The 21594-nt window shown below is 42.1% G+C and overlaps 1 protein-coding gene across 26 annotated transcripts in view; it reads left to right on the forward strand.

Moving 5' to 3' along the window:
• Positions 1-21594, forward strand: part of GPHN (gephyrin) — a 596340-nt gene that overhangs the window by 472262 nt on the left and 102484 nt on the right. For all 26 annotated transcript variants that reach the window (XM_050953500.1, XM_050953497.1, XM_050953498.1 and 23 more), the window contains 2 exons: positions 9171-9213; positions 18687-18824. In XM_050953500.1, the coding sequence (XP_050809457.1) occupies positions 9171-9213; positions 18687-18824 (181 nt within the window). The remainder of the gene's footprint in view (positions 1-9170; positions 9214-18686; positions 18825-21594) is intronic.

The raw sequence follows: 21594 nt of genomic DNA on the forward strand, positions 1-21594 counted from the left end.
GCCGAAAGTTTGGGAACCACTGCACTAGTGTGTGCAAGCGCCTCGCACTCTCCCAGACAGGAGATGCACATCGCTGCATGGAAGGGACAGCTGGATGCTGGTTCCTGCGAGTGGTGCCCCCACATGCTGATGCTTTTTGCCACTGTGGGTCTTGGCCCGGTCACTGGATATGGCCCCGCTGATCTCACTCGTTGTCACTACAGCCATGCAACTCTACAGATATCCACATCTGCGGATATAAATTTTGTATCCGCACAGGGCTCTAACAGTGGGATCTTAACCTAGTACTAAAAGGACTGACCAGACCGCCATTTGAACCTATGGCCCCTTGTCCTTTAACTCACCTCTCCGTGAAGACAGCATTCCTGATCACCATCACCTCGACAAGAAGGATAGAAGAGATAGCGGCTCTGATGGCGCACCCCCCCACATAGTGTCCTTCCCTGACAAAGTCATGCTCAGACCACATCCAAAGTTCACTCCCAAGGTGACTTCTGCATTTCACATGAACCAATTCATTCACCTTCCAACCTTTTATCCCAAATTTCATCAGGATAATAGGAAAGCCATCCTCCACGTGCTCGACATGAGGAGAGCCTTAGCCTTCTATTTGGGCAGAACAAGACTCTTCCTCTTCATTGCTGATAGGTCAAAAGGCACAGCAATTTCTGTTCAAAGACTCTCCAAATGGGTCTCAAACTGTATCAAACTCTGTTACCAGATTTTCACCGTAACACCTCCATCTTCAATATGCACACATTGTATAAGATCAGCCCCCTCATCCATCACCTTCTCCAAGGGTGTCCCTGTATCAGAAATCTGCAGAGCAGCTACCTGGGCATCTGCACTTACCTTTACAAAGCACTATGCCATCTTGGGGGACTATGCTTCAGACACCATATTCATTGCCCTGGGGCTATCATCCATAACAGACTCGACTCTCAAGCCCCAGCCTTCAGTGGTGGGTACTGCTTGGGGAGTCATCTACAGTGAAGCACCCATAGAGACACTACTCAAAAAAGAAGAAGAGGAAGTTACTCACCTTGTGCAGTAACCATGCTTATTCGAGATGTGTGTTTTTATGGTGCTCCATGACCCACCCTCCTCCCCTCTACCACAGAGTTCTTGCCAGTGACTTTGCGGTAGAAAAGGAATTGAGGAGCATTCACCCGTGCAGCACTGATTAGCCTCATGGCAGAGCACGATGGGGCAGCAAATGCATGGGCTGAATGGACACTGCTACCAAAGTTCTCCGATCAGCAGGCAGGGATGCAGATACCTCTACAGTGGAGCACCCACAGGGACACACATCTTGAAGAACCATCATTACTGCACAAGGTGATTAACTTCCTCTTTTCCTTCAGCAACACCTTTTATCCTTGTGTTATTGCATATATATTAGGCAAATAGATCCATTGCTAGTGGTGAATAACAATGGTACATCTTTTTCCTGTGTCTCTTTGGAAAGAAAAGGCATTAGATCTGCTCCCATTTATATTATCCATTTCTTAAACTGGGAACTTATTCCTAAGTCATTCAGTTTTATAAAAGTAACTTCATTCAACCCTATTAAAGGCCTTTTCAGCAGTTAACTAGAAGAGTAGTAGAGGCTTCTTTTTTTATCTTAGTGAGAGTAATGTTCCTCGTACCCATATATGATTATCTGTATTGTTTATAAAACCTATTTGATCTCTGATAACTTAATATTGTCTCTGTGATGTAGTCTGTTCACCAATATGTTGGTGAGAATCTTAATCTCAGTTCTATAAAGAAATTGGGTTATATGATGTAAGGTTCTTTCCAGGTTTGGGAATAACAGCTGTTGTAGCTGGAAGAGGACCTACCAATTTCCCTATAAACATTTATAATATTTTTATTGATAACCCATCTCAATCCAGGACTTTACCATTTTTCATATCATTTATAAATACTAAATTTTTTCCTCTCTGATGAATTATTCAAGCAGAGCTATGTTTAAATGAAATATGAGGAGGTTCATGTTACTTAGCACTAAAATGTGTCATCCTTTGTGGCTGTATGGGAGTACAAGAAGTAATAAGGCTGCCCAATCCCCTCCCAATAACCCCAAGCAACCATATGGATCTTATAGTTTGTAACTGACAGCACAGAACATACAGGGGAAGCACAAGTATTGCTTGCCCAGTTATTCCCTCACCCATCCCTAACAAGTGTCTCTGAGAACAATGCCTTCCCAGCACTCCTCTTGGGGCAACACATCTGTTTACTGTCTATACTCTGGACTTTACCTCAAGGCACAATCTAGCTCATAATTTTTATTTTTCTAATGCAAAAATAACTTTTGTAAATATTTTAATATCAAAAAACATCTCCCATTTCTTTTGCCTTTCTTCATTCCTAATCATGCCTGGAGGATTATGTTGGTAGTTTGCTTTCCTTTTAGCTTTCTATCTAACAGTTTATCCCCTTTATTCCCTTTTGTCTCTCTTTTCACGGAATAAGTATTTTGTATATCTGAAGAGCTTTTTCTGTTTTATCATTTAGCAAGGTGTTTAGCTTGCAACTTAAGTTGATGAATTTTTGTACGATTTTGTTTGAACTATTTTTTTAATTATATGATTTTTGGTTTTGCATCTCATGTACCAGTTGCAATCTATTTTGTAGTCTCACTTTTTCAATTAAGAGACTATTAATAAGATGACGTCTCATAACTGCTTTATTTGCAAGGATAGCCCCCTTAGTATGTAATCTTTGTTGTTATGTTCAAAATATGAGTAGTATCTTTTTTTAAATGACTGCTCTGTCTGGATCTTGTAACAGGAAACAATTCAGTCTGCCAGTCTGTTTGGAGAATGATTCCCCCCCCCCACCCTTCCAAATTAAAGGTTAGTTTGGTTGGAACAAGAGCTGACCATGTAATTCTATGTTTATAGTTTGTTGGAAGACAATGAGCATGTCTACACTTACCTCCGGAGGGATTGATCAAGCGGGGTTTGATTTATCGGTTCTAGTGAAGACGCGATAAATGGACCGCAGAGCGCTCTCCCATCGACTCCAGTACTCCACTGGCGCAAGACACATTGGCAGAGTAGCTGAAGTTGTGTAATTTAGATCGATCCCGTCCCCGCCCAGCCCAGTGTAGACCAGGCCAGTGTTAGTGATCAAAATTAAATCTATCATCATATAAAGTTTATGTGGATGAGAATAAAATGAGAACAGATAAAACTGTCATCATGTGTTTATAAAGATGATCAAGATTTGTATCTCTCTTTTGTTTAGTGTCTGCTCTATCCAATCTAGCATTTAATGTTAAAATAATATCCTAAAATAATTTCTCCTCTTTGGAACCCTAAAGAATTTATTTTTAAAATCTTTTTGATTCTGGAATACACTAAGCTGATTGTAACTTTTTGTCATTTAAATCTCCTTTGAGGATAATAAATCTAAAATTAAAAATTAGAGCTCTATTATTAGAAATGTATAGTGTTTGGAAAAGAGCATATTCCTCTTTTTAAGATTTGTTAGAAAATAATAGATTCCCTTGAAGTCACTTTTCTTTTGTCTCTTTTCAATGTATTTCCATTATACAGATAAAGGATTTTCTTTAGTTTTGTACTGACTTTGGCTCCAATTAAGGAAGAAAGTTAAGCACATTCTTAAATACTTTCCTAAATGAGGATGCTTTCCTGAATATCAAGGCTTTTGAATCTCTTGACCACATTATGTGATGTTACCAAAATGTTACAATTTTATATATATATTTGCCATGTGTATGGATAACCTATTTAGACAAAATTATTTTATATTTTATTTTAATTCAACCAAAACAATTATAGTTTTCTGGGTTCTTTTTAATAGGTTTAAAATAAAAAACAATATTTTCTAAAGCCATCAAATCCTAGTACATTACTCTGGGAGAGGAAGGAATAACTCAGTGGTTTGAGCATTGGCCTGCTAAACCCAGGGTTGTGAGTTCAATTCTTGAGGGGACCACTTAGGGATCTGGGGCAAAAATTAGTACTTGGTCCTGCTAGTGAAGGTAGGGGGCTAGACTCAACAACCTTTCAGGGTCCCTTCCAGTTCTGTGAGATAGAATATCTCCATATATTTAATTTGACTTCATGCTCCATGACCTTATGCATAATATCCTACAATAATAGTCCAAAACATTACAGTTTACAAAGTTATAACATAGAGTAGGAATATTTGTTATAAAATGCTGTGATTTTATGTTACTTAATTATAAATATGTATACATTTCACCATAGGGCAAAGAGAAATTTTTTGCCAAGGGGCACTAGAGTATACCTCTGCTTCTAAAAATAGAAAAATAGTATATTTAATACCAATTGAAAGTAGACAGGTCTTCAGTATTGGAGGGATCATCCAAAAGATCCACACACAGCAAATTTTGTGGAACTGAGGTCATGCAATTACTAACTGTAGGTAAGTATGAGGAAAAAAATGTGAAAGTTAGCAGAATTTGAACAGCCAAGCAGTCGTACGTACTAAAGCTTGAGTGGTGCTAAGGTTCTTCTTGCCACTCATGTGCTGCTGATAGTCTTATACTGAAAAGCGTTTTGAATGTATTGGAGGTTTTGTATTCCAAAGGTGGATTTTATACAATTTATCCACTCTGCCTATTTCATGAAACAGATGGGAAATGGCAGCAACAGTGTACTGCACGAAATCTCTCACAGAGTACCACTGGTTTATACACAAGCGTTGAAGTCTCAGGGAAAGGTGATAAGAGTTCCACACTAACCTGTAGTAGTGACTTGTAGAACACACTGAAAAGAATCTTTTTCTTACTTCTTAAATGAGTCTAGCATTTATAGGGCAGTTAAATGAAGACAGTTCTCAAATTCATAACTGCTGTTGTGCTTCGCATGTCCTGCTTCCTTCATTGCTGCTTGGCCAACCCATTCCCTTCCCTGTTGGGTTTCTGCTAGTGGTTCCACATTTTGCATGCTGTCTTAATAATGGAATATGCTTTCCTGTAACTAGATTATGGGTTAGCCTCCTATGGTCCTGTGTGTTCTTGAGAAATGGGTTCCTTCTACTGCTGGTGGTAAAATCATGTGTTTTGATGTTGTTACAAATTGTTCTTCATGTTGCATTAAACCTCAGTTGAAATGTTCCCCCATAAGACTTAGCTTTTCATATTTGGCTGGAAACTCTTCATGTTTGTGTAGAAATTCATTTTACTATAACCTATGGCTTTTAACTGTACCTCCCATAATGAAGAGCAGACTTAATACTCTGTGCTAAATCTTGTTATGACATATAAAAGGTAAGTAATTTCTCTAACCATTCCTAAAGATTGTGGTCATGTAGTAAAGGTTTCTCTTTCCTCTTTTATTTATTTTACTTTTACTTCACTTGTAGCATGAGCTTTTCTTCATGTCATTTTCTATTTTACTTGTAAAGATACCCTTGTAGATGCTATGATTTGCTGCAAAACATATCATGTAGATTTAAACACATCCAATCTGTTGCAACAAGTGATTTCATGTCTCAGACCAGTCATGATTGATAGATAGAGATTGTCAGCAGGTTTCTTGTTTTTACCATTCCCTCTGTTTATTTTAATTTTAAATGCTTTGTTTCACATAGTGTTTGGTGTTTATGCCCACGTGAACAAGGCTTACTCTGCATTACAAGGCATTACAATTATAATTTAAATATAATAAAATCCTATGGACGTAAAGGTCAGGGCAGTGGAATGTGGATGCTCTGCTTTCTGATTGTTTCCTTCTGAGCCACCCTGGGGAATGATACTGGATGAGATCCCAATGTATTCAGAGCTTTTCTGCCAAAATATATTGGCAGCTAGGGGAATGTAGACAGAAGAAACAGTAAGACTTCCTGTGATATGGGAGACAGGCACAGGTTATCATCTCTGGAGCAGCCTGTGAGTGAGGGAAGAAATACAGTTGTTCCAAAACCATCTGTCCCAGCAAGTCATGGTATAGTGTATGATGGTACACCAGAATATTTACTTCAAGGTTACATGATTTTAAAAATCGTGTAACCCTGATGTACATACAGATTTTAAAAATATCACAGGTACAAAATATATACAAATGATAAAATATGAAAAAGACAATTTACACAAAGCTCTAAAGTAGGTTAAATGTTTGGGCTAGAAAACACTACTATTTTTTGAAATTTAAAATATTTTTTAATGGAACAATGTTAAAAAAATAAGACAGGCTATGAATGTGCAATATACAGGAAATGGGAATATTGGCTAATTGATTAATCCTTCACTGTGTTGAAGCACGGTTTGTATTCTGCATCTGAGAGCATAGGATAGGAAATGATCAAATCTAGTTGAGTGTTTTTTCACAATTATGGATTCCTCTTCTACAGCTGCTTTTAAATTTTGTGGAAAGCAAATTATTTGCCCCAGTGCATATGTTGCTAGTCAGGTGAGTGATAAAGTGTAAACATTAGGTCACCATGAGACACTGCAAAGCACAATTTAGCTTTGTTATCTGAAGTCCTCTGTGCTCAGAGAATAAAAAAATACCTCCAAGAGCTATGTTTGAAGCCAGCTGGTTTTTTTGCCATTGTCATCTGGACGTTGTAAAGTGGTATTCTGTCAGCACATTTTTTTATATTAGATCGGCAAGTCTCAGTTGCTCTGTTCATTATACATTTCTTGTTTTTGTTCATATACTAGCTCCACTATAGATTGAAAAGGCTTAAAGATGAACTCAGGAGGAACAGAGGCTATGACTCGAGAGTAACTATTATTGCTCAAAGGAGTTGCTTTCCATTCGCAAACATTGCTTTGCGCTATGGGTTTGGGCTCCTGTTCCCACAGTTTGTTGAAGACTCTCTCTTGACTTCCATTTTACTTCTTTAGCACTGTCTTTGTCCACTAACGTTTTTCCTCTCCCTAGTAGCTTTTATCTGTGTCCTTTGAATCATATTTTTACTTAGTTTGTTTTATTAGATTGTTTCTAAGTGTTTGTGTGGGTTTTTTTGTTTGTTTTTTTCTTTAGGACTGTGTTGTTGTTTCACTAGGATTCATTCCAAAGTTTGCTGACTGTCTTGATTATTTTGCAACAGGCCTATTCCTTGTTCTCTCTTTCCATATGGTTTTCAATGAGAAATAGCAGAGCCTCTTCAATTTTAAATAATATCTTATGCAGATAGGCCCATCTCTCCTTTTGCATACACATTTTGGGTTTTCCCCAGCTGTGACCCACTCACTCCTCCAGCCCTCCCTCCCTCTCTCTCTCTCTCTCTCTCTCACTCATATATATCATTATACCTTCCTTTTTGGTCCAGAATTGCCCTTCAAAGAGAAACATTTTCCTCTTCCAATGAGACTTTATTCTATCATGTACCTGAAAAATGGAAAAACAACTCTGGGCCAAATTAGGGCATCACTGACATTTTGGAGTTTACCTGTGTAGTATTTTTGATGGGGAGGAGGGTGGTTTTAATTTTTAAACATAACCATTTTTTTCAGGGAAGGACAACCATAACCCACTCTAAGTTGCAACATTACCGTCATAAGTTTTTTCATTACAATGAGTAGACTGTGTTACGCTGTAGTATCCAACTTGTGTGAATATGCGTTTGGGGCAAGCTGCTGTGGAATGAAAGAAAGAGGTTTAGAAAACAAGGAAGGATTAGTTTCAGACTTAAAAGATGGCTCTAGTCTGAAAAGAGACAGAAAAATGGCACTTTGAGGTTCCACATTTATCACTCATCAATAATTTCCAGATCATGTGTGCTCAGTTTGCAGGCAGATATTTTTCTAGCTCCCACCCCCACAAGCTCAACCTCATATCCAAAAGGTAAGCTGGTCTCTTTCCTTCCTACCCTTCCTTCTTCAACACTAAAAGAGGTTTTACAAGGAAAATATGCCTTCAGTGACACCTGTGGAACCCTATTGCTGTAAATAGGTTTGCACGGGTGTAATTCATTGGTGTTGTACTTGAAGTTTTAATGAACAATTCTGTTGAAGAAGCACATGAAGGAAAAGAATCCAGCTCACACGTCTCACACTTTCATAGGGCTTATCTGCTCTTCAAAGTTAATTTGAGTTATAACAAGTTTAATTAGTGTTGCCTCTAATTTGAGTCTCATCCACACACAAAAACCTTGAACTAAAGTTTGATGTGCTTTTTAACTTTTAACAGCTGGCTGGCCTCGGTGTATAGGCCACAGCTCAAATTATGACAACTCATCAACTACTAATCCAATTATTCTGTGCAGCTCACGTGTTATTTTGCAGTGTGACTGCTCTGATTCAAGCAAGACTGAAAAAAGTTAACTTGAGTGTAGATAACTTGAGTTAACTCTGCAGTGAAGACATATCCTATATTGTGTTGGCTCTGCAGGGCTAACAGTATTTGAAAACAAAAACTTCTGTTAGTCTCCATGGCAAGCAGATATGACTCTAAATACTCAGACATGATTCAGCACTGTTACTTCAATATTACATCAAAAACTGGAGTAACACAGTGGGAATTGGGCCCAGAAGGAGTAGATCTATTGAGTAAGAAGATGCTATTTTTACATAATCACTTTTCAGAATAGATCTACACTATAAAACACGTATTAGGCATAGTACTTTTCTAAGCTAGACTTAAGCAGCTGAACAAATTCATTTGTCTCCAGCCATAAGATGTTTGTGCAGCTGTGAAGCAGAATTGCTAAATGTTTTCACAATCACCACATTCTAACTTGTTCGCATTTTGAATTTCTCTCAAAGAAACCTCAGAGACTCCACTGAAAGCAGCAATAATCAAGTCTTCAAACAGATTATATTAATACAGACATATTATTATTCTGGTCTGCACATAAAACACAAGGACTTAGGTTCAGGATCACTGCGGTCACAATTATATACAATGAACTTGGAATTTAATGTAAAATTGAAAGTTTAATATGTATCTTTGAAAGCTGTATATTCATTTCTTAACCTAAAAATCTGTCCTTTAGGCTGGCTTGTTTGTGTTTTTTAATTGCTTATATCAGATTCAAACTGTCAACCAATAACTTTCTGCTTGAATATATGTATCCTATATATACACTGTATAAAACTGTTAAGGTGTCATATACGTAGAGCCTCTGATTCTAGATCCCAGGAGCTTGCCCATTAAATCGCCACATCTTGCTGTGCCTGTTATCTACTGTAGCCCATAGAGTCTGTGCTCTCTCTGCAGGTCCAGTCCAGGTGCAGTAGCAAGGAGAACATCCTCAGAGCCAGTAAGTATTGCTGCCTCCCTGATGTACTTTTGAAACATGACCCCCATTTTAGTTAGGAAGTGGGAGAGCAAGTTAGAATAATATTTTGGTGGTGTGGAAAGAGAAGAACGAGAGAGGGTTCATATGACTTTACAGCAGGAATAGAAAAAAAAATAGGACAATGAAATTCAATCCGAAAAAAAGAGAAAACATTAGCAGCTTTCACCTTTCTAAAATAGCAGTTAGAATCTGTGTTAATAGGTATTTTCCTCTTAATTCTTTTCCACGTGATATTTCTCTTAGTGACATTAGAGTCTAAGCTATGTATAGTGTGATAAATGATAGAGACCGCATCATCGTGCAGTTCCTGCCTGGGCTTTTATCCTCTTTCTTTGGAGTCACCAGCCCACCTGTTGATCACCACATCATGGGCGATGTACCTGCATTTAATAGTGCAGATACACATTTCACAGGGGGAAAGAATCAACACACAAATAATGGGAAGGTAAATATTCATGATTTTCACTTTTGAGCTTGAAGTGTTTTAAGAAATGCTGAGGTAGATGAGGAAAAAAAATTAGATGTCAGATTAAAAAAAAAGGATTTACACAAATTAACTCTTTCTAGAATTATAGTTTGTAACCTTCCAGGTTAAAGACCTCTCTTCATGTGCCCTGAAAATTTAATCTACCTTAAACATATTACACTCTACATGGGAAGTTGGTTTCGTGGTCAAAACAGAAGACGGGTAGTTCGATCTCCTGAGTTCTGTTGCCAGCTCTCCATCTGATTATCTGAGTGGCCGTAGGCAAATCACTTGACTTCTGTGCCTCAAAGTATTCATTTCTGGAATGAGTACAGCATTATTTTATCACGCAGAATGTTGTGTGATATAAATGGTTGTCTTTAAAAGCACTTTGAGATACTCACGTGGAAGATTGTGAGGGCTGAAGCTTATTATTTATTTATTTAATTATTTATTGTCATCATCTAGATTTTGTAAAAAAATAAATCTACTGTTCCATAACTGGGAATTAAAAATCAAAACCCTTATAAGTTGGTCTTGTCCACGAACATAACAGGAATTTAAGATTTCTGCTTTTAAATATCTGACATATCTGAAAGAAAAAGAAAAATCAGTGCTAAGAAGCAATAGGGGGAAAAGAATGATACCTCTGTATGTTTCCTTCCTCTTTTATGCCTTAGCATTATGAAAGGCTACTGTAGATCCAGAAGAGGTTATTTTTTGTTTTGGTTTGTGTCTTTTGGGCGGGGGGAGGGTTGCAAAAGTAATGACTGCTGTTTCATCTGTGATTTTAAAGATTTGCAAGATGGGTGGACTTCCTTCTGCTTTAAAAAAAAAGAATATTTGTAATTTATAGACATTTCCCCCCTAGATTTTTAACAGATCGCTTTGGATATTTGACATAAAAAAAGCAAATTGACAGCTGTTTGACATGGTTTGAATTCCACAAAATTATTTATATCTTCATTTCCAGAGAATTCTCACAGCTATGTGGGCGCCATTCAAAGATTGGACACTGAGTATACACCAAGTGTGGCACTCCAGGGATTCTAGGAGCAGGGCTGCCCAGAGGGTGGGGCAAGTGGGGCAATTTGCCCCGGGCCCCGCAGTGGCTCCCACGAGAGTTTTTTGGGGGCACTGGAGTGGGGTTCTTCACTCGCTCCGGGGGTTTAGGAAAACTCTCACGGGGCACGGGCCCTGGGAACTTCTTCCACTCCGGGTCTTTGGCGGCGGGGGAGGTGTCCTTCTGCCCTGGAGTGGAAGGACTCCCCATGCCGCCGAATTACTGCCAAAGCGGGACCCGCCGCCGAAGTGCTGGGTTTTCGGCGGTAATTCGGCGGTGGGGGGCCCCCACCACAGGTCTTTGGGGCACTTTGGCGGCGGGTTCCGGAGCGGAAGGACCCCCCCACCGCCGAATTACTGCCAAAGCGGGGGCCCCCCGCCACCGAAGACCCCAGGCCCCCTGAATCCTCTGGGCGGCCTTGTCTAGGAGGTGAAATTGTGGTATCTAAAATATTTATCAATAACTTCTGTAAAACAGAAGACCTCAGAAACCCTGAAAACATGTATACTAGAATGTCTAACAAATACATGGTGTGCTTGTATTGTCACTCTCTGTTAAGTAGTTATCCTTCTTTAGAGGCACATTTCAATCTTACCCTTAGTTTATGGTTTAAAAGAAAAAAGGAACAGAAAATCACAACTCAAAACACAGTCATCCAATGAAGGTTCGGTGGGACCCCACCCTTCTTTTCAGGATTTGCCTTCCAACAGTCCATGATTCCTGTGATTGCACAGGGTTTGTTCATCCCTTCTAACAGGAGCTCCTCCAAGCAGTCTGTGAGCTGCAGACAGGCTTCTCTCACATCGGGAGCCTGGGCAGGGCTGAAATGGGGTAGATCTCCTTTTAACTTCCCCTCTCCATGCCTAACATTGCTCTAAGTGAAATGAGGGGCAGGGCTAACTAGGTCCACGGGTCCTCATTAACCCTGTCAGCGGGATCTATCTGCCCCACCGCAATGAGGAAAAAATGTTTTACTCCTGTTAACCCTGCAGTTAACAGAGCTACAGAACAGGGCCGCCCAGAGAATTCAGAGGGCTTGGGGCCCCCCGCTGCCGAATCGTCGCCGAAGACCCGGCACTTCGGCAGTGGGTCCCAGGGCGGAAGGACCCCCTGCTGCCGAATTGCTGCCGAAGACCCGGAGCGGAAGAAGCTCTGGGGGCCTGGGCCCCACGACAGTTTTCCGGGGCCCTCAGAGTGAGTGAAGGACCCTGCTTCAGGGGCCCCAAAAAACTCTTGTGGGTGCCTGAGGCGGTTAGAGGCAAAAAGGCATCTTTTAAAAATTGGAAGTCAAATCCTACTGAGGAAAATAGAAAGGAAGATGAACTCTGGCAAGTCAAGAATAATAATATATTTAAGCAGGCCAAAAAAGAATTTTAAGAGCAACTAGCAAAAGATATACAAAATAGCAACATTTTTTTAAGTACATCTGAAGCGGGAAACCTGACAAACAATCAGTGGGGGCACTGGTGGTCAAGGTGGTAAAGAAGCACTAAGGAAGACAAGGCCCTTGCAGAGAAGCTAAATGAATTATTTGCATCAGTATTCACTGCAGAGGATGTGAGGGATAATCCCACACCCAAGCCAGTCTTTGTAGGTGACACATCTGAGGAACTGTCCCAGACTGAGGTGTTGATATAGGAGGTTTTTGAACAAATCAATACATTAAACAGTAATAAGTCACCAGAACAAGATGGTCTTCACACAAGAGTTCTGAAGGAACTCATATAGGAAATTGCAGAACTACTAAGGGCTTGGCTACACTTGTGAGTTACAGTGCATTAAAGGAGCCCCGGGTGCACTAGCTCACTACCCATCCACATTGGCAAGGCACGTAGAGCGCTCTGACTCCATGGCTAGAGTGCTCCTGGTACTCCACCTCGGCGAGTAGAATAATGTTTGATGCGCCCCCCCTGTAGCCTCCCAGCGTCAATGTGAACGAGGTGTTGCATTACTGCACTCTGATTAGCCTCCAGAAAGGTCCCATAATCCCCTTAAGTGGCCATTCTTGTCATTGTTTTGGATATGGCGTTTGAAAGCTCTGTTTGACAGCCAGCATGCTTATCTGTTCCGAGACAAAGCAACAATTACTGTGGAATACTGTGTGAGAGGGAGAGAGGCGGCAGGGGGAAAGGGGGGAGGTCTGCTGCTGTCTGAACTTACAAGACAGCATGCTGACATGCTCTCAGCCCCCCAAAAACCCACTCTCTCTCCCCCCACATACACACAGCACACTCCCTGAGACACTCCACCCCACCCCTCCCATTTGAAAAACACATTGCAGCCATTTGCATGCTGGGATAGCTACCACAGTGCACTGCTCTCTGTGGCCATTGCAAGAGCTGCTAATATGGCCATGCCAGTGTGCTGGCAGCTGCCAGTGTGGACAGACTACAGCACTTTCCCTACTGTGCTCTACGAAGGCTGGTTTAACTCAAAGCACTCTACATCTGCAAGTGTAGCCATGCCCTAACTCTGGTATGTAAACTATTACTTAAATTATCCTCTGTACCAGATGACTTGGGGATAGCTAATGTAACGCCAGTTTTTTTAAAAGGCTGCAGAGGTGATCCTGGCAATTACAGGCCAATAAGCCTAAATTCAGTACTAGGCAATTTGGTTGCATCTATAGTGAAAAATGGACTTAGCAGAAACATACATAAACACGATTTGTTGGGGGAAAGAGCCAGCGCTGCTTTAGTAAAGGGAAATCATGCCTCACCAACCTGTTACAATTCTTGGGTGAGGGGTCGTCAAAAAAACATGTGGACAAGGGTGATCCAGTGAATATAGTGCACTTGGATTTTCAGAAGGCTTTTGACAAGGTCCCTCACCAAAGGCTCGACTGTTCAGCTTGGAAAAGAGACAAATAAGGGGGGATATGATAGAGGTCAGTAAAATCATTAATGGTATGGAGAAAGTGAATAAGGAAGTGTTATTTACTCCTTCACATAACACAAAAACTAGGGATTACCCAATGAAATTAATAGGCAGCAGGTTTAAAACAAACAAAAGGAAGTACTCTTCACACAATGCAAAGTCAACCTGTGGAACTCATTACCAAGGGGTGTTGTTAAGGCGAAAGGTGTAACTGCGTTCAAAAAAGAATTAGATAAGTTCATCCAGGATCAATCTATCAAAGACTAATAGCCAAGATGGCCAGGGATGCAACCCCATGCCCTGGGCATCCCTAAGCCTCAGACTGCCAGAAGTTGGGACTGGACAACAGAGAATGGATCACTCAGTAACTCCACTGTTCTGTTCATTCCCTCTGAAGTGTCTGGCACCAGCCTTTGCCAGGCTACATGCATCATTGGTCTGATCCAGTATGAGCATTCTTAATTCTTCTGACCTGTACACACATGACTGGGATAGAGATCTCACTATGATGTGGTACATAATGTTGTCATGTTACATCTTGTTTGGAGTGTTTAATCATATGACATTTCAGTTCTGTTATTACATATGCAATATGTAAATAGAAACATTGAAATCATGACCCCTTAAAAAAAAACAGGATGAAAAACCAGTGTACTAGGTATACTAGGAGACATGAAGTCCAAAGATAGATATGCAACTAGATCTGGAAACTCTATACACAATATTGCAAAGTCATTCTGCTTATAAATTTTATTTTGTATGAGTGAGCTATCAAATGCTGGATTTTCTAGGAAACACAGCTTAAGCACAAGCTACTCCCATACATCCAAAAAGCTTATGAGTAGCACTGGAGCAGCAAGTTGAAAAGTCTAAAGTATACTGAAAGTTCCTGATAGTCACAGCCTGGCACCATCACCAGGAGACCTATATTAATTTAAAATAATTTAAAAAAAATTACAACAGCTTTGAAAATATTTTACTGCTCCTGGTTGTTGTTGTTTTTAACCCTGGGCATATTGGTGTGAGCCGAGTAAAAAGATTGAGTAGTTCCAGACAACGTGCTTGTAAAGATTTATATACATGTCTTGGAACAACTTTTGACTAGCCAGTTGTTGTTCTCTTTTAATGGATTTCTATTTAGTGATGCAGTAGCAGCTGGTGTTCCAGCATCCTAATGGTAGTGGAATAGAGAGAAAGTGATACATTGCACTTTCCCTTTTGCTGTCACTGCCAGGACAATTCTTTCTTAATGTTCCCATTCACATTTCTCAGTTTTCCTTTGCAAAAGAGCGCACATCTTATACAGTCCACTTAAACCTGTTAACGTGCAGTCTGGTATTTCCCAGAGCTGCAGGAGCTCTGTCATCCTTTTAACCAATGTTTCTTTTAATGGCAATTACACACGAAAGGATTTTCTGAATCTGAAGTAGTCTTTCTCTCTTCAAACTGCTTCCCTTTCAGAGTTGTCAGTCTCTTGGGTGTGATAAATAATAAATGTCCCTTTGAAAAGAGGACAAAAGATGAACTGGAAAACGTAGATATTACTTGGGGGAACTTAATTCCTATGCTATTCTGAGCCAAGCACAAGAGGAGTCAGAAGGAAATGGGAGCTTTTGCCTGTTTATAAAAAATGATATTGACTTTGATTTAGTAATAAGATTTAATTGCTTCATGTAGCTTTTGAGAGGCTACTATACCACTAGGTAATCATCAGCTATAGAAATTAGTTCATACATAATGTCCTACATAAGTCATGTGAGTGAGAATGTGTTGACATTGAAGGAAGTTTTGTGCACTCAGTCATTACGGTACTGACTCAGCATCCTCCTCTGAGCAACGGCAGTTTTTGGCAGTGTGCTTATAAAGTACTTTTACAGCAGACCACAATGGACACATCCTCTCTTGTTTCAAATAACCTTTTTAAAAGAACTGAAGATACGTAAAGCAACAAATAGGGAGCTTGGTAGCCATAGAGACACCAGAGATAAAATAAGGCATTTTTAAAAATACCTAATCTGTGTTACTGATAACACATTATTGCAAGGGAAATGGGTTTAAAAATCAAATTTTCTTTTCAGTATTTATGCTACAGCTTTTGTTTTTTAAACCTATTTTAGGAAGTATGGAATGAAGGGAAGGCAGGTGGGAGTGAGTTAACAGGAGGATGGGAGTGGATGGGAGACGCTGAGGAGGGAAGGTGAGATGGGAAAGAAAGGAGGGAGGAAAGAATGGAGAGGAGCATAGAGGGCAAGGAGATTGAAGCTGACAACAGAGTGATTGAGGGAATGGGGCAACAGGACGGTTGAGCAAACGGCTACCTGGGTAAAAGTAAGACCATTCTGAGTGGAAAAAAATACAGTAAGATCACTTATCACCGGCAAGTAGGAGATTGTGAGGGCATGGGAGGGGGAAGGCATGAAAGTCCCAGGTCAGCCTCTTTCCCTGCCACTCTGCTGCCAACAGTATGCCCAGGTGAGTCCTTAGAGTGCCTTCTTTTTTTCCTCCTATTTTTTCTTCCTCCTGAAGAGGGAGGTGGCACTTGAGCTCTCGTGTCCTTGTAGGAGAGGATGCCTCCAGTTTCCTCCACATTTAGAAGCAGCAGAGGAGCCCTAACGGGACCATACACCACTGCCCCACTGCTGCAGTCATTGCTGCCTCTAATTCCTACTGTGAAGAGGAGTCTCTCTCTTTAGTGACTATGGATTCATTCGCAAGTTCTTTGGGGGACCCGTCACACTTTGTATTACAGTAATTAAACCTGGAAGTCACAAATTCATGGATCACCATCACCCAGTCTGTGTCTGACAGGATGAGAAGTAATCGTCTGGCAAGCCAAAGGTGGAAGAAAGTGTTTTTGCTGCTGTTGTTACTTGGTCTAGACTTACTTGTTTTTGCTGCTGTTGTTACTTGGTCTAGATTAAAAAGAGTCCAGGAGGACTTCTTGGTTGCATGCCATTTTAATGATGGTGGGACAGACACCTTCTTTTGAGGATGAGGGAACAGTTTTGACTGGTGCTTCAGAGTATTTCCCTCTACCCATTAGCATCACATGTGTCATCCCTGGATTTAATTTACCCAGCTGTTCCTCATTCAGCCACTGATCTCATTTAAGCATTAGGATCGCTTGGAAAGAGGTGTGATTTGAACTTAAGATCAAGTAGATTTATACTTCAGTGTCATCTGCATATTGTTGGCATTTGACAATCTCTCCAAGGATTTTAACATATATGTTGAATGAGAAAGGAAGAAAGAAAAGAAACATGTAAAACTGCTCCACAGATGAGGGCCCTGACTCCTGAAGAGCAGTTACTCACCACAAGACTCTGGGGGCAGTCTCTCCAGGAGAAACAGAACCATCTGAGGGGGTTGCAACTGCCCCTAGCTTGCTCCCATAGGTGAATCAGCCTCACATCATGATCCATGGTGTCAAATATAGCACCATCTTTTGAAAGATATATAATAGTGATTTACTGTTCCGTTGTCATCATTAAATCTCCCAGAGCATTTTTCATAAGAGCAGGGATATTAACCACTGTAATCATTTTCAGTTTTGAAAATTATATTTTGTTTCCCTAAAGTTCCCCTGCAATTTCAGTTAATTTCAGAGCTTATGCTTCAAGGCTTCCGCTGGATAGCTGAGGGGATTTTTTTTGTCCCTCAGGCCATGTCTACATCTAAAATTTTGCAGCGCTGGTTGTTACAGCTGTATTAGTACAGCTGTATAGGGCCAGCGCTGCAGAGTGGCCACACTTACAGCAACCAGCGCTGCAAGTGGTGTTAGATGTGGCCACACTGCAGCGCTGTTGGGCGGCTTCAAGGGGTTTTGGGGAAGGCGAGAGCAAACCGGGGAAGGAGACCAGCTTCGCCGCGGTTTGCTCTCGCGTTCCGCGAACCACCCTGCAAACCGCAGGGAAGGAGACCTGCTTGCTCGGGGGTTCGGCGAACGCGAGAGCAAACCGGGGAAGGAGACCAGCTTCGCCGCGGTTTGCTCTCGCGTTCCGCGAACCACCCTGCAAACCGCAGGGAAGGAGACCAGCTTGCTCGGGGGTTCGGCGAACGCGAGAGCAAACCGGGGAAGGAGACCAGCTTCGCCGCGGTTTGCTCTCCCGTTCCCCGAACAAGCAGGTCTCCTTCCCTGCGGTTTGCAGGGTGGTTCGCGGAACGCGAGAGCAAACCGCGGCGAAGCTGGTCTCCTTCCCCGGTTTGCTCTCGCGTTCGCCGAACCCCCGAGCAAGCAGGTCTCCTTCCCTGCGGTTTGCAGGGTGGTTCGCGGAACGCGAGAGCAAACCGCGGCGAAGCTGGTTTCCTTCCCCGGTTTGCTCTCGCCTTCCCGGAACCACCCAGCAAACCTCAGGGAAGGAGACCTGCTTGCTCGGGGTTCGGGGAACGCGAGAGCAAGCCGGGGAAGGAGACCAGCTTGATTACCAGAGGCTTCCTCAGGAATGCTGGGATACCTGCTTATTCCACGGAGGTCAAGAAAAGCGCTGGTAAGTGACTATACTTGATTACCAGCGCTGGATCACCAGCGCTGGATCCTCTACACCCGAGACAAAACGGGAGTACGGCCAGCGCTGCAAACAGGGAGTTGCAGCGCTGGTGGTGCCCTGCAGATGTGTACACCTCCTAAGTTGCAGCGCTGTAACTCCCTCACCAGCGCTGCAACTTTCTGATGTAGACAAGCCCTCAGTGTACTCTGGAAGGTTTTTTAGTCTCCTTTTTCTGAGGCATTAGAGATGGCCACAGCTGGATATTGGATACTGGATAGTGTATTGGTGGCTGTGATATACAGGAGATCCAACTAGATGATCTGGTGGTCCCTTCTGGCCTTAACTCTGTGACTTTATGGATATAGTAGCTTTCACTTTTTAGCTATAAATGCTGTGAACTTGAAGCTATTCCTCTATGTAGTTTGTAAAACACTGTTATTCTTCTGAGTGAATGTTGTTGAATATATATAAGTCATCCTGTCAGGCTTCCAAGGCAGTGCCATGGAATGTTTTCTAAACTGGATACTCTCCCTCTCTGCAGGTCACAGTGCCGTCGACATTACCAAGGTGGCCAGAAGACATCGCATGTCTCCATTCCCATTGACATCTATGGACAAAGCCTTCATCACAGTTCTGGAGATGACCCCAGTGCTCGGAACAGAAATCATCAATTACCGAGGTACTTTACATTTAGTTGGACTCTTTTTTCTTTTAAATTAGGACTAGGGAATATTTCTTCCTTTATTTTAATCAATTTAAGCATATGGGGACTTCTAGTAATTGTTGGGAGGTGTTTGGGACAGGGACAACACTCTATCCTCCTCCAGTGGAGTTAGTTTTAGAAAGAGAAGTGCAAAGAGCAGGCCTCTCTTTACCAAATCAGAAGGGTGTGCGTTGGGCTCAGTGCTTCTTCCTGAAGGAACTATGATCTTCCTATGATTGGAATCCATTGCTAACAAAGAGTCTTAGTTTCAGAACATCTGTTTAAAATGATTCAATTCTGTTTCTGTCCATGAAAGAAAAGACTAATATACCCCATCAGCGAAGGATAAGAGGAAAATTTCTGTTGCAGGTGTGAACTAGAATTGATGTCAGGACCTAAACATTTAATTCACAGAGATGGGTTCAACTACTGAAGAGTGTTCAACATAATTGATGCTGTTCCCTTCATAAGAGCTGGTGTCCACATTTTACCTACTTGAATTCAGGGCTTTATATTTTTCTCATAGAAATTTTTCTGAAAATGAAATTAGCACTTGTGAAAAGTGACAGATAGTCCTAGACACAGTATAAAAAAATTGCTGAGAATAGATTACAGCTTCTGGGTCTTACCTGAACAATTGCAATGAAGTAAAAAAATAAATCTTCTGTATACTCTGGAAAGAGCAACAAGAAAATTAAAAAATATCAGTTGTCTAAGGGAGCAGGGGTGGATATAACAGGGGGCAACTGGATCCTCTCTATGTTGAATCCTTTTGGCCTGTGCTCTCACCTTGTGGAACTCATAAAACCTTTTCCAATCTAAAAGCTCAAGGGGGTGCAGAAGTTCAGTCACTTCAATTATTTGTTCTAATCTGCACTTTTCTACATCCATGTCTCCAGCTCCTCCTCTCAGGCCTGGTCTACACTACGCGTTTAAACCGATTTTAGCAGCGTTAAACTGATTTAAAGCTGTACCCTTCCACACAACGAGGCCCTTTATATCGATATAAAGGGCTCTTTAAATCAGTTTCTGTACTCCTCCCCAACGAGAGGAGTAGTGCTAAAATCGATATTACCATATCGGATTAGGGTTAGTGTGGCCGCAAATCGATGGTATTGGCCTCCGGACGGTATCCCACAATGCACCATTGTGACCGCTCTGGACAGCAATCCGAACTCGGATGCACTGGCCAGGTAAACAGGAAAAGCCCTGCGAACTTTCGAATTGCATTTTCTGTTTGCCCAGCGTGGAGCTCTGATCAGCACGGGTGGCCATGCAGTCCCAAATCCAAAGAGAGCTCCAGCGTGGACCGTACGGGAGATACTGGATCTGATCGCTGTATGGAGAGACAAATCTGTTCTATCAGAGCTCCGTTACAGAAGATGAAATGACAAAGAATTTGAAAAAAGTCTCCAGGCTATGATACAGAGTTCAAAGCACAGTGCTGTTTGACAAGCGTAACGGAAAGCCAAAGAATCAAATGGACGGTCATGGAGGGAGGGAGGGGGTACTGAGGATTCCAGCTATCCCACAGTCCCCAGCAGTCTCCAAAAAGTATTTGCATTCTCGGCTGAGCTCCCAATGCCTGTAGGGTCAAACACATTATCTGGGGTGGCTCAGGGTATAGCTCATCAATGTACCCCCTCCCCCCCCCGTGAAAGAAAAGGGAAGGAAAGCGTTTCTTGACTTTTTTCGATGTCACCCTATGTCTACTGAATGCTGCTGGTAGACGCGATGCTGCAGCAGTGAAAAGCAGTATCCGTTCCCCTCCCCTCCCCGGTGGCAGATGGTACAATATGACTGCTATCCGTCGTCATCATCAGCCCGTGAGTGCTCCTGGCTGGCCTCAGGTGAGGCTGGCCGGGGGCGCCTGGATAAAAATAGGAATGATTCCCAGTCATTCCCAGTAGATGGTACAGAACGGCTGGTAACCGTCCTCATCATAGCAACTGGAGGCTGAGCTCCATCAGCCCCCCCCCTTTCATGTGTAAAGAAAAGATTCTGTACTGCCTGGCCTATCATAGCAGCGGGATGCTGGGCTCCTCTCCCCCACACCGCTTAATGTCCTGCCTGGACTATCATAGCAGCTGGAGGCTGCCTCTCCCCCATTTTATCTCAGTAACAAGTCAGTGTTTCTTATTCCTGCATTCTTTATTACTTCATCACACAAATGGGGGGGACACTGCCACGGTAGCCCAGGAAAGTTTGGGGAGGAGGGAAGCAACGGGTGGACCCCCTAGAATGCCATGCAGCTCACCATTTCTGCGGGATCTGACATGGAGCGGCTGTGGTCTCTGGTTCTCTGATACACTGGTTCTCTAGTACACTTGCCCCATATTCTAGGCAGGACTGACTCTATTTTTAGATACCTTAAAGGAGGGAATGACCCAGGGGGTCATTCTCATTTTTGTCTTTGCACCCCAGGCCTTCCTCAGCCAGGGGCACCCATGACAGCAGCAGACGGTACAGAATGACAGATAACCATCATCTCATTGCCAATTTACAATGGCACAGCAGACGGTACAGAATGACTGATAACCGTCTCTGCTGTCATGCAAAGGCAAATGAATGCTGCTGTGTAGCGCTGCAGTATCGCCTCTGTCAGCGGTATCCAGTACGCATATGGTGACAGTAAAAAAAAGCTGAATGGGCTCCATGGTTGCGGTGCTATGGCGTCTGCCAGAGCAATCCAGGGAAAAAGGGCACAAAATAATTGTCTGCTGTTGCTTTCCCGGAGGAAGGAATG

This window comes from Gopherus flavomarginatus, chromosome 5 (genome assembly GCF_025201925.1).
Source record: "Gopherus flavomarginatus isolate rGopFla2 chromosome 5, rGopFla2.mat.asm, whole genome shotgun sequence".
In the NCBI taxonomy this organism is placed as follows: domain Eukaryota; kingdom Metazoa; phylum Chordata; order Testudines; family Testudinidae; genus Gopherus; species Gopherus flavomarginatus.